This window comes from Lithobates pipiens, unplaced genomic scaffold (assembly GCF_037356315.1).
Source record: "Lithobates pipiens isolate NorthernLeopardFrog02 unplaced genomic scaffold, aLitPip1_a1.2 Scaffold_16, whole genome shotgun sequence".
NCBI lineage: Eukaryota > Metazoa > Chordata > Amphibia > Anura > Ranidae > Lithobates > Lithobates pipiens.
This window is the reverse complement of record NW_027507748.1, coordinates 561627393-561639474: the sequence shown is the minus strand read 5'-3', so window position 1 is coordinate 561639474 and position 12082 is coordinate 561627393. Positions and strand designations below refer to the sequence as shown.

The 12082-nt window shown below is 42.5% G+C and overlaps 1 protein-coding gene across 1 annotated transcript in view; it reads left to right on the top strand.

The window, feature by feature from the left end:
* DCTN2 (dynactin subunit 2) overlaps positions 1 to 11817 on the top strand; it is a 73832-nt gene extending 62015 nt beyond the window's left edge. Inside the window, exons 12-14 of the mRNA XM_077483605.1 lie at positions 233 to 335; positions 2114 to 2205; positions 11177 to 11817. Of these exons, the coding sequence (XP_077339731.1) occupies positions 233 to 335; positions 2114 to 2205; positions 11177 to 11263 (282 nt within the window). The 3' untranslated portion in view covers positions 11264 to 11817. The remainder of the gene's footprint in view (positions 1 to 232; positions 336 to 2113; positions 2206 to 11176) is intronic.
* Positions 11818 to 12082: the final 265 nt, after the last annotated feature.

The window sequence follows — 12082 nt, the reverse complement described above, 5'->3', positions numbered from 1 at the left end:
GGATGTGGAGGAGAGCGGTTTTCCAGGGGGTCCCGTGTAACTACAGCTTTTTCTTGTGCCCCTAAACAAAACAAGCAGTTAACCCATGCAGCGCAGGCAGAGCCCCACTGCATGGGAGAATATAATTTTTTTTTCATGGCGTTCTTCTTTAAAACAAATTATTTTAATAGAGCTGTTGCGAGTCACATTTTGAGTATTTTATTTCTGTACACTGCCTTGTCTGTTTCCTTAGGTGCACCAGCTATTTGACATTGTTCAAAAATGGGATTCCATGTCTGGCACATTGCCCCAGGTGGTGCAAAGGCTGGTGGCGTTAAAGCAGCTTCATGAACAAGGTAAAAATCCGGCTGTCCTGAGAGGTATTGGTTCAAACGAACTGTTTGCTGTTGGTAAGTCAGCAATGCTCCTGCTCCCTGCTGATTGGGGAGATTTAGTTCTGATTCAGCAGGGAGTGTCTCGGGCCTCTGCAGAGAGACTTCTGCTTCCATGCAGAAAGCAATGGTCCTTCTATAATTTGTTGATTTAAAGCTGAACCCCCTCTTTGCATGGCATAAGTTAAATGCTTCCTTATCTGGGGAAAAAAGAATCAACAGCAACACTTAACCCTCATCCCTCTGGCATGCCGGTACTGTTTGCTGCCTGGTATGTGGGCTAGCCTGGGATTGCTAGGTTTGCATTGTGCGTGGTGATGCTGAAGAGGCTTCTTGGGACTTTTACATTATTATTTTTTTTTAATGCTGACAGTATTTTATAGCTTTAAAGTAAACTGTTAGTTCATTACAACACTTCAAAGTTTTTACTCCTTCCTGACCAGGCCATTTTTTGTGATATGGCACTGCGTTACTTTAACTGACAATTGCGTGGTCGTACGCACGGTTACTGTACGCTTACTGTACGGTTACTGTACTAATAACACTGGTAGGGAAGGGGTTAACATCTTGGGCGATCAAAGGGTTCACTGTATGCTTAAGTTGTGCTTGCTCACTGGGGGGGAGGTGCTTTGACTAGAAGAAGGCAAAGATTCATCTTCCTGCTTAGCAGAAACGCAGGATCTGTGCCTTCTGTTCTGACAGAACGAGAGTTGCCTTGTTTACATTTTGCCTGTGTAATCAGCAGGTTCCAGAAGTCAGTTTACATACTAGGTACTTGGTCTGGTGCAAAGCTGCTGCCTTGCGAGAGTAAATGTGCTGCAGGCAGTCCGCAAGTGGTTAAAGCTGCCAAATATCCTGTTTGAGCTTAGTACTTATAACAGATGCAATTGTAATATAAGGGGCTGCCATGATTGCATTCAGGAAAACTAAAGTCAGTTTTGCCATTCTCCAGCAGTCCAAGCTGGATGTGTTGGCCATGCCTAATGGAACCCCATCCTCATTCCCCATATTGTGGAGGATAGTCAACATATCATGTAAACTTCAACACCCTATTGGTGATCTTTCCCTAAACTGGTACTATAAGTTGAATGTTGACTTACTGTGTATATAGTGACTGTGCAAAAGTGTGGGGTATGGTAACTTTGACTGTACTGGAATACAACTAACATGTAGAGCAGTGATTCTCAACCAGGGTTCCTCCAGAGGTTGCTAGCGGTTCCTTCAGCATTGGGCAATTTCTGCCTCTCGGATAACTTCTCACTCACACCACTGATCTTTTTAGCGATCTGTAAAGAGCTAATTCTTCCCAATGACCACAAGTGTAAGGACCATTCTTCACACTGACCATTAGACTAATGTATCATGAGTTGTAGATTTCAAATTTTTAGCAGGGGTTCCCCGAGACCAGAGCGCTATTTTAAGGGTTTCTCTGTGTTGAAAAGGTTAAGAGAGGCTGATGTAGAGACATTTTGTGTCTCTGTCATCTTACATTGTAAGCATTGTCTGATCCAACTTTCTATCAGAACCTAACATCTGAGTTTCAGGTTTATTATGGAGCTGTACATATCAGCATGCAAGATAAGGATAGCAGTAGTGCTTTGTTGGCCATTATGTGTGATTTCTTCCAGGTTGTCTTATGTATGGATTATCGCTTGTATATACGCGTGTTTGTTGTTTTTTTTTTTTGTTTTTTTTTCATCTAAATCCAGGAGAACTAACACAAACGTTTCTTTGATTTTCAGCCATGCAGTTTGGCCAGCTGCTTACCCATCTGGATACTACACAGCAGATGATTGCCAATTCCCTGAAGGACAACAAAAATGGTCTTGCTGTGGTAAGTGTTAGCGGTGGTTGGGTTTTGGACAGTCATTTAAATCCCAACTCCAGTTTTGCGTTTTAAGGTGTAATTTTTATTGAAATTCTAAGACTAAACCTACTCCCCCCTTCCATTCTAAGACTATTCTGTCTACTCTGCAAAAGAAAAGATGCTTTATATTCTGAAGTTGCTCCAGTCTGGTCACGCTTAGCTAGCAGTGCCTAGACCAGGGGGTGTGGGGCCAGGACCAGTGCCACATGTGGAGAATGGCAGATGTGGACCTCCTGGCCTTCAGGTTTAAGAACAAAGTGGACAAACCCAAAGAAATAAAACAAAAGAAAAGGTGGTGCTCCAAAGTTCCTCTTAATCTTCCTCAGTTTGGTGCTGAGCATATTGGGTGCAGACTGAAGGGAGATCGCCTTTTTGCCATCTCACTTTCACCAAGGCGACACATGGTGGCACTCTGTCGCTGTCACTCAAAACTCTTTAACGAGCACAGAGGTATGGAATCCCCACCTGCAGACTGTCCCACACTAAGGCATTTTACCTAGTAAAGGAGTAATAATACTGAGATATCGCTATGATTAGGCTAGCACTGGGCAAAATGCGTTCTATGGGATGGTAAATTAAATGACTCTTGGGTTCATTGACTGACACAGCTTCTGTTCATGCTTGACCATATTTATAGCGCCACCAACAGGAGTAGGGCACTAGACAGAAAAATAACACAAATCTACCTATGGACAGTCCTAGGTGGCATAAACCCCCTCTCTGCTACAGGCAAGTCAGTTATTTCTGCCTAGTGTTTAAGAAGGGTTGATCTAGTTACCTGCTGTAAACTGCACTACCATAGCTTTTTTTTTTTTTTTTTCTGGGATTTTTTCCTGTGGAGATCTTCATTCATCAGCAAGGCAGGGTGACAGGCTGGATAATCTAGATCCAGTAGTCACCCCAGTCTGGCCACACACAAACCTTTAGCTACGTGCTGGGACATCCCCATCCTGGACCCAGGGCAGCTGTGAGTTAAATGTCTCACAGGCCAGGCACATATGACCAAGTGCCTGTAGTCCGTGTCACAGTGGTTACCCTGGCAGAAAGCCCCCACCTCCCTTTTGGTCATTTTTTGTCTTGTTGTTGTTTGTGGCTAACTGGATTGCCTATAGCAGAGAGGATGTTTATACTAGCTAGGACTCCCAATAGGCGGTGCTGTGTTCTTTTTCTGTCTAGTGTCCTACTCCTGTAGGTGGCACTATAAACGGTCAAGAATGAGGGGAAGCGGTGTCCGGCAATGAACTCAGAAAAAGGGATTTTATGGGATTTTTTTTTTCCTGAGTGGCAGCATCGGAATCTGACCTTGTTCTAGCAAAGCAGTTGATGCTTTTATGGCTCAAACTGATCTGTGCCTTTCCTCTACTGAAACCACTTACTCACGTTGCAGGATAAAGATGGGGATGGAATTGCAGTGATCCTCATTGCCTTGGACTTGCCTAAGAAAGTGTGGTATGCTAACCGGTTTAGACTTCTGGCGGATGTTGTATGTTCCTTGCCAGGCCATTAGTATCTTCTGTCCCAGAGAGCAATTTACCATCCTGCTTCATAGTCACTGCCTTTAATGGCATGGCTGTTGAAGCACAAGTTCTGATAGACGTGACGTCTAATGCCGCGTACACACGACCGGACTTTCCGGCAGAAAAGGACAGATGGTCTTCCGAACGGACTTGCCCACACACGAATGGACTAAAGTCCGTTCATTTTAAATGCGATGACGTACGACGGGACTAGAAAAGGAAGTTCAGTAGCCATTAGCTGCCCTTGCGTTGTATTTGGTCCGTTGGACCAGCATACAGACGAACGGTTTTCCCGATAGGAATTAAGTCCGTTGGACAGTTTTGAAACATGTTCCATTTCTAGGTCCGTTGGAATTATTTAAAGAAAAATGATTGGACTATCCGATGGAATGATTACTTCTGACCTATTCTGCCGGAAAGTCCGGTTGTGTGTACGCGGAATGAGTCTTTTATTCATATGATTCTACCATGTAGGAAGTGTACTTCTTGCAAAGTCTATCAAGGCATACTTCACTTGGTGTTTGATTCGGGGCTTCTACCCCAGTGGCTGTCAGCACTATCATATGTCAGGTTTTCCCTATCTATTCTGACCATTGGCCTATCACTCCTTGAGTAAGACTCTGGAACAGGGGGTCTCCCATTTAGCTCTGCTAGTCACTCTCCGTGACCCCTTTGGATATGCATTTGGTTCTCTCTGTGCTTCAGAAACCACCATTTGATTTGTTCATCTTTTACCCTAACCCACAAGGTTGTTTTCTTGTAGCCGTTCTCTGCAAGCCAAGTTTCTGAACTGATGGCCGGATTCGGCAAGGAACCCTGTCTCATTTTAACATAAGGAAAAGGTGGCATTTTAAAGGGGTTGTAAACCCTCATGTTTTTTTCACCTTAATGCATTCTATGCATTAAGGTGAAAAAACTTCTGACAGTGACTGGCCCCCCAGCCTCATTTTACTCACCTGAGCCCATTCTTTCCCTCGGCGGAGACATGCTCACCTTCTCTGCCCGGCGTTCTCAGATCTTGATTGGATAGATTGATAGCAGCGCAGCCATTGGCTCCTGCTGCTGTCAATGAAATCCAATGATGGGGGGGCGGGGCAGAGTCCGGCATTCTGTCTATGCACACAAATGCTGGACTCGGGAGCACACCCACAAGGCAAACCCCAGAGAAAGTGCTTCTCCCATGGGGTTTACCGATGCGAGGAGGAGCCGCGAGCACTGCCTGGGGATCCTAGAAGACGAGGTTCGAGGCCACACTGTGCAAAACAAACTGCACATATAGCGCACTAGGAGTTACTGGATGACACAAGGCACACTGGGTGCAAATAGACACGGGTACATGTGCAGTTACTTGATGACACAGGATTCTCTAGGGTGTGCTTGTATTCACTAGAAGACAGGGTGCTCTGGGATGCAATTGAGACCATTGGGTGCACTAGAGTTAGTACTTGACACAGGATGCTCTGGAGGGGCACTTGGCATCATGGAGGGCACTGAAGTCACTAGATGACACAGGATGCTCTGGTAACGCTTGGGCCTATGGGGTAAATAGAGTCGCTAGACTGACACAGGTTGCTTTGTGGGGTGCTGGAGTCACTAAACACAGTGTTTTCAGAGATGGACTTGGGGTCACGAAGCACACTAGAGTCATTAGATGACAGTGGATGCTCAGGGGTGCACTGGATTCATGGGTGCAATGGGTGATCTAAGTGTGAGTACAAAGCTAGCAGCAGGGTTTGCCTTTAAGGGTAGTGTCACATTGTTTGATGGCAGAGCTACATGTGACTTCACAGTTTAGGGTGGCACCAATCAGGAAATCGATCTCGCCACAGAGCACTGATGGATTGGATGTAGAACTGATCAGGATAGCTGTCTCCTTCCTGGTTGACCATGGCAACAATGTTCCAGGTGAAACCCAGAAGTACCAGTGTACCCTTGCTAGAGAGGAGACCTGGTGCTTTATGCCAGGAGAGGTGACTGTTCTATTCCTTTTTAAAAAGGCTGATTCTGTTATCATTCCAGATAGAACCCTATAAATATGTGCTGGCTTCTCTGGCAGGCCATCATCCAAGCTTACGATCTCATGAATTGGATTCCACCCTTTCCTGTCAAGGTGCATTCTGTTGCTGTTAGATCTGTTTGTGCTTCTTGGCATCAAACAACTGTTTCCCATATTCGCAAGGGTGCTCTCTTGTCTTCTTCGCACATTCTCCAAGTTCTGCCAGGGGGATGTTCCAGCTCGATCTGATGGCCAGCTTCAGGTGTGAGGCCTTTTTGAACTGCAGACAGCCCCCAGTTTTTTCTTGAGCATGTTGGTGAATGTTTTCCCTGTTGCCCACCCCTCAGTTGGACTGCTTGTGAATATCCTTAAGATTTAAGGCTTCCTCTGTTCCTCAAAGAATGAGAAAGCAAATAGGAATTTTTTACTCTAAAATACATTTTTTTGAGTCCATTGAGGGACACGGGTCTAGACTCTGTATTTAACATGTTTTTATTACTGCTTTGTTTCAAAACTGAGGCATGGTGGTAGGAGGGGTTTATCCTGGGCTGGGCTACAGCTGGTTTGTTTGCCATTGTCCAATCCTCTTGTAGGTGGTAGTATACCTGCAACATAAAAATTTCCTGTGTCCCTCAGTGGACTTCAAGAAAATAATGTTATGACGATTACTAAAATCCTTGTTTCTACCCCAATTATTTATTTTTTATTTTTTTTAGATTTCACATTTTTGTTTATTTTCTGGTTTATGTAGGAGTAAAACGGTGAAAATATTTGGAGCATTTAGTCATCAGTTCACTGCAATGTAAAATAGTTTTGAAAATAACAAAGAAAACACCACAAAAATGCCATAGCTTATATACCTGTCCATTGGGTGCCAGAAGTAGCCAAAGGGTCATACGATACAGTGTGACCATATCTGAGTATAGAAATGAAACTGTCCCTGCAAACTATTGTACAATGAGTTGGCCGATAGAAGTGCCTGCACACATTGTTGGGAACCTTGGTACAGCAATTGGTACATAGCTAAGCCTGGAAAGCTCTAATATCTGTTTGTAACAAACTTACCATCGTCCATGACCTATTTATCACAAACTCCTTCAACCTACTTGCAATTACAGAGACCTGGCTTTAAGAATCTCACTTTCCTTCTCCTGCTGCCCTCTCCGATGTGGCCTGCTGTGGACTCGCTCTCCCAGGCCTAGTGGACGGAAAGGAGGTGGTGTTGGAATCCTCCTATCCCCTCAAAACACTTTTCAGGTTCTTCATCTACCCCTTCCCTCTCTCATTTGAAACTCACTGTATACATCTTTTTTCTCCAGTTTCGTTGAAAATTGTTGTGTTGTATTGGCCTCCTGGACCGGTATCAAGCTTCCTTGACGGCGTCTCTACCCTGCTACCCTACTTTCCCTCTTCTGAAATTCCAACAATCATTTTTGGTGACATCAACATCCCTGTTAATCTTAACGCTCCCGCTGCTTCTAAATTTCTGAGCCTAACTACCTCTTTTGACCTAAAACAATGGACACACGATTCTACTCTGATGGCAACTGCCTTGACTTTATATTCTTCTACCTATGCACTCCGCGCAACCTCTCCAACATTCCCTTTCCTCTTTCTGATCACCACCTTATTAGTTTCACTCTCTCCTTGTCCTTCTTCTCCTTGCCTTTCAGCTACCAAACAATTACCCGTAGATGCATTCAACGTCTTAACCCTTCTCTCTTTTTTTTTTCTCTGCAAGAGATTCTCTATGACAAAATCTCATCCTTAGTCATAAAGTGCAGCACGCTCTCCTTCAATGAAGTGCATTCAAATTATAGTGCATAAATAAATATCTGAAAACTGTGTAAAAATCATCTATATATACTCATTTTATGTGAGTCCATCTTTTTATGATCACCACAGTGCCCTTCTCTCAACCTATGGGTGTCTTCTCACCTGCTTAAATGGACCTCACTAATTAACCACTTAACAACCGGCCCATAGCCGAATGACGGCTACAGGGCGGTTGCTTAACTGTGGGAGGACGTACTATGCCCTCCCAGAATTCTGCTCTCGCACGCCTCTCGAGAGCGTGTGCACCCGGCACTTCACAGATCAAGGTAAACGGCCGCACACCACGTGATCGCTCAGTCAAGTGACAGAGCGATCACTTGTAAACAAACCGACGTTATGATGCCGGTTCCTCCCTCCCCTCTCTGTACCGATCGGTACAGTGAGAGGGGAGAGATCGGTCTCAGCAGCACTGTGGGCTGGATCTGCAGTGCCCACATCGCTGCTCACCGACAATTAACCCCGCAATGCCCTGCCAATACGCTGCAATACTCTGTAATACCCTGCCAATGCCCAACAATACTCGGCCAATACTCTGCCATAAATTACCATACCCGGCCATACCCTGCGATACCCGGCCATACTCGGCGATACCCTGCAATACCCAGCCATACTCGGTGATACCCTGCAATACCCAGCCATACTCGGTGATGCTCGGCCATGCTTGGCTGTGCTCAGCCTCTGTATGTTGCCAGGCTGTGGAAGTCTCGCACACGTATTATCGCCGTACTCAGGAGTAGGAGAATCTATTTTGGGGTGTCATTTTTGGTATGTTCATGCTATGTGTTAGAAATATTGTATAAATGGACAACTTTGTGTTTAAAAAAAAAAATGCATTTTAACCACTTCCGGCCGTCATATGGATGTCCTTTACTTTGTAAGGGGATATCTGAATGATGGGTGTAGCTACAGGCATCATTCAGATATCAGATTTTTCAGCCGGAGATTCCCTACACCATAAGAATGATCATGGCATCTGTTCCGCTGCTTGATCGTTCTTACAGGAGGTGAGAGGGGACGTCCGTCCCCTCCCGCCGGCCTCTGGTGCTTCTACCGACTCACCAATACGATCAAAGCCAGAATCCTTCTTCTTTTTTTTTTTTTTTTTTTTTTTTCAGGGTTCCCAGCCTAGAGGTGAGATGTGGGCTCTTATTGACCCCATATCTTACTGTAAAGAGGACCTGTCATGCCATATTCCTTGTAATAGGAATAAAAGTGATCAAAATTATTTTTGGGGAAAAAAGGGTCAAATTAAAATAAAGTAAAATGAACAATAATAAAAAAATATTTTTAAAGCGCCCCTGTACCCATGTGCTCGCATGCAGAAGCAAACGTATATGTAAGTCCTGCCCACATATGAAAACGGTGTTCAAACCACACATATGAGGTATTGCTGCAAACGTTAGAGCGAGAGCAATTATTTTGGCCCTAGACCTCCTCTATAACTCAAAACATGTAACCAGTAAAAAAAAATGTAAAACGTCGCCTATGGGGATTTTTAGGTAGCGACGTTTGGCGCCATTCCACGAGCGTGTGCAATTTTGAAGGGTGACATTATGCAAAAATATTGGGCTAACTTTACTATTTTTTTTCTTTTTTTTTTTTTTTTTCCAAAAAAAAGCGCTCGAAAAATCGCTGCGCAAATACCGTGCATTCTCTAGGGTCTTTACTTAAAAAACATATATAATGTTTTGGGGTTCTATGTAATTTTCTAGCAAATAAATGATGATTTTTACATGTAGGAGAGAAATGTCAGAATTGTCCTGGATGCTCCAGAACGCCTGATGGTGCTCCCTGCATGTTGGGCTTCTGTATGTGGCCACACTGTGTAAAAGTCTCACACATGTGGCATTGCCATACTCGGGAGTAATAGCAGAATGTGTTTTGGGGTGTAATTTGTGGTATGCATATGCTGTGTGTGAGAAATAACCTGATAATATGCCAATTTTGTGGGAGGAAAAAACTTGATTTTGCAAAGAATTGTCAACTTCAAAAAACTCATCATGCCTCTTACTAAATACCTTGGAATGACTTCTTTCCAAAAAGGGGTCATTTGGGGGGTATTTGTACTTTTCTGGCATGTTAGGGTCTCAAGAAATGAGATAGGCCGTCAGTACTTCAGGAGGGATCAATTTTCAGATATTGGCACCATAGCTTGTGGACTCTAACTTTCTAAAAGACCAAATAATATCCACCAATTTGTACTTATTTTTACCAAAGATATGTAGTAGTATAAATTTTGGCAAAAATTTATGAAGAAAAATTACTAATCTGCTAAATTTTATAACAGAAACAAAGAAAAATTCATTTTTTTACACAATTTTCGGTCTTTTTTTCTTTTTATAGTACAAAAAATAAAAAATCCTGCGGTGATTAAATACTACCAAAAGAAAGCTCTTATTTTTATGGAAAAAAAAAAGGACAAAAATTTCATATGGGTTCAGTGTTGCATGACTGAGTAATTGTCATTCAAAATGTGAGAGCACCGAAAGCTGAAAATTGGTCTGGTTATTAAGGGTGTTTAAGTGCCCAGTGGTTAATGGAGGCCTATATGCGCTTTGCAGTGTTATAAGTGGCATCACCCCCACTGGCTGTATACTCAAAATCCATGGCTTTCAGCGTGTTGTCAATCATATAGGATGCAAGATCAAAGAACCATAGTGAAAAGAAAGCCCATTGGGCGCTACGTGTGAGGTTGGTGGTGATGTAATCACACTGGGACTAGGTGGAGCTGTGTATGCAGAGGATTGTACTGTGAAATGCCCGTTTTTTACTTCTGAAATGTGAGTGGATTTTTTTTTATATGTAAATAAATATTTTTATTAGCAGTTTGCACTATGCTTCTTTCTGCTTGCCCTCCTATATTGACACCACGCCGAGAGCCACGGATTTTGAGTATACAGCCAGTGGGGGCGGTGCCACTTATAACACTGCAAAGCGCATATAGACCTCCATTAATTAGTAAGGTCCATTCAAGCAGGGGAGAAGACACCTATAGGTGGGGTCAAGGGCACTGTGGTGCTCAGAGGCAATTACTGAAGAGTTTCTTCTATACAAGACTTCACTTTTTTTACGTAAATTGTATTATTTATTAATGGACTGTGTGTATGTGTGTGTGTATATGTATGTATGTGTGTATATATATATATATATATATATATATATATATATATATATTTTACACATTTTTCAGATATTTATTTTTGTTATCCTAGAGCTTTCTGGGCTTTAGGACTACTGGGGAGCCCTATAAGGTAACTGGATGTATTGCTTTATAAATGATGACTAATCTCCCTAAAGCACACATTTAGCTTGTGTGTTTTTTTTTTTTTTCTTTTGGTTCCTGTATTTCCCCACTACAGTTTATTTTAATTGATTCAGCTCAACTTCAGCACATGTCCTAATTCCAAAAGCAAACGTGTGTATGTTTTTTATGTGTGTGTGTATGTATGTGTGTATATATATATATATATATATATATATATATATATATATATAATATTAATGTATGTGAAGTAAAATCGCTGTTCTTTGGCAAAGGGTTACAGTATTTGTAAATGCTGATGAATGCATCACTTATTTTTCTGTGCAGGTCCAAAAGGCCATGAAGGAGAATTTAGCTACAGTGGAGGACAACTTCTCTAGTATCGATTCCAGAATAAAGAAACTGAGCAAATGAGCGACACTTGATCTTTAAAAGGCCCATTCTTTTTCAACAACAAAAACGAGTTCCTGCAAACGCTGCACTATGAAATTGCTCTAAATCCCTCTAGCCTATAAGGAAGGTTTTACCATTGTGTATATATAAATCTATATATATATATATAGGTATAGTCTTGTTGGCCTTCAGTTTTACTCCTTCCACTGCTCTTTCCCAGACTGCTTCCTGCTCCTTTTTCTGTCCCCACCCATGCACGGGACCCTTATGTGCCTATTGGATCAGGGGCTCTTATGATAGTTCCAGTGCCCGGGAACTAAAGGATTTTTCAAGGTGTTGCGTTTGCATTTTGGTACTTAACATACAGACAAGGAGAATGTGGGGATGAATTTTCTTAGGCCTTTTATTTATATCTGTATGTATCATTGTTAGACCCTCTGGTGCAGAATTCTGTGTTATCTGAACAGAACACTGAGAATAATAACAACTTTGCTGGCTTGAGGGAAATTGTTCTACACTAACAGTCTTCTCTGAAAATAAACATGAAGTAAGTTATAAAGAAAATTGTACTGAAACCCGATGGTGTCTTGTTGCTTTTTCTTACATAAGGATTAACTTATGTGATTGCCTTGTTATAGGTAATCAATTTTAGTTTTTTATCCTAAAGGCACTTTCGCAAGGCTGCCCCTAATCATGCTGAAAATGCTATAACTGCAATGCTGCCAGGTTGCTCTTTTCAAGCTATTCTAATACATGGAAATCATATTTCCTAATTGTACAGTACAGGGCACAGGCATATTATTCATAAAATAAACAATTAGAGGTAATTATTGGCATCTA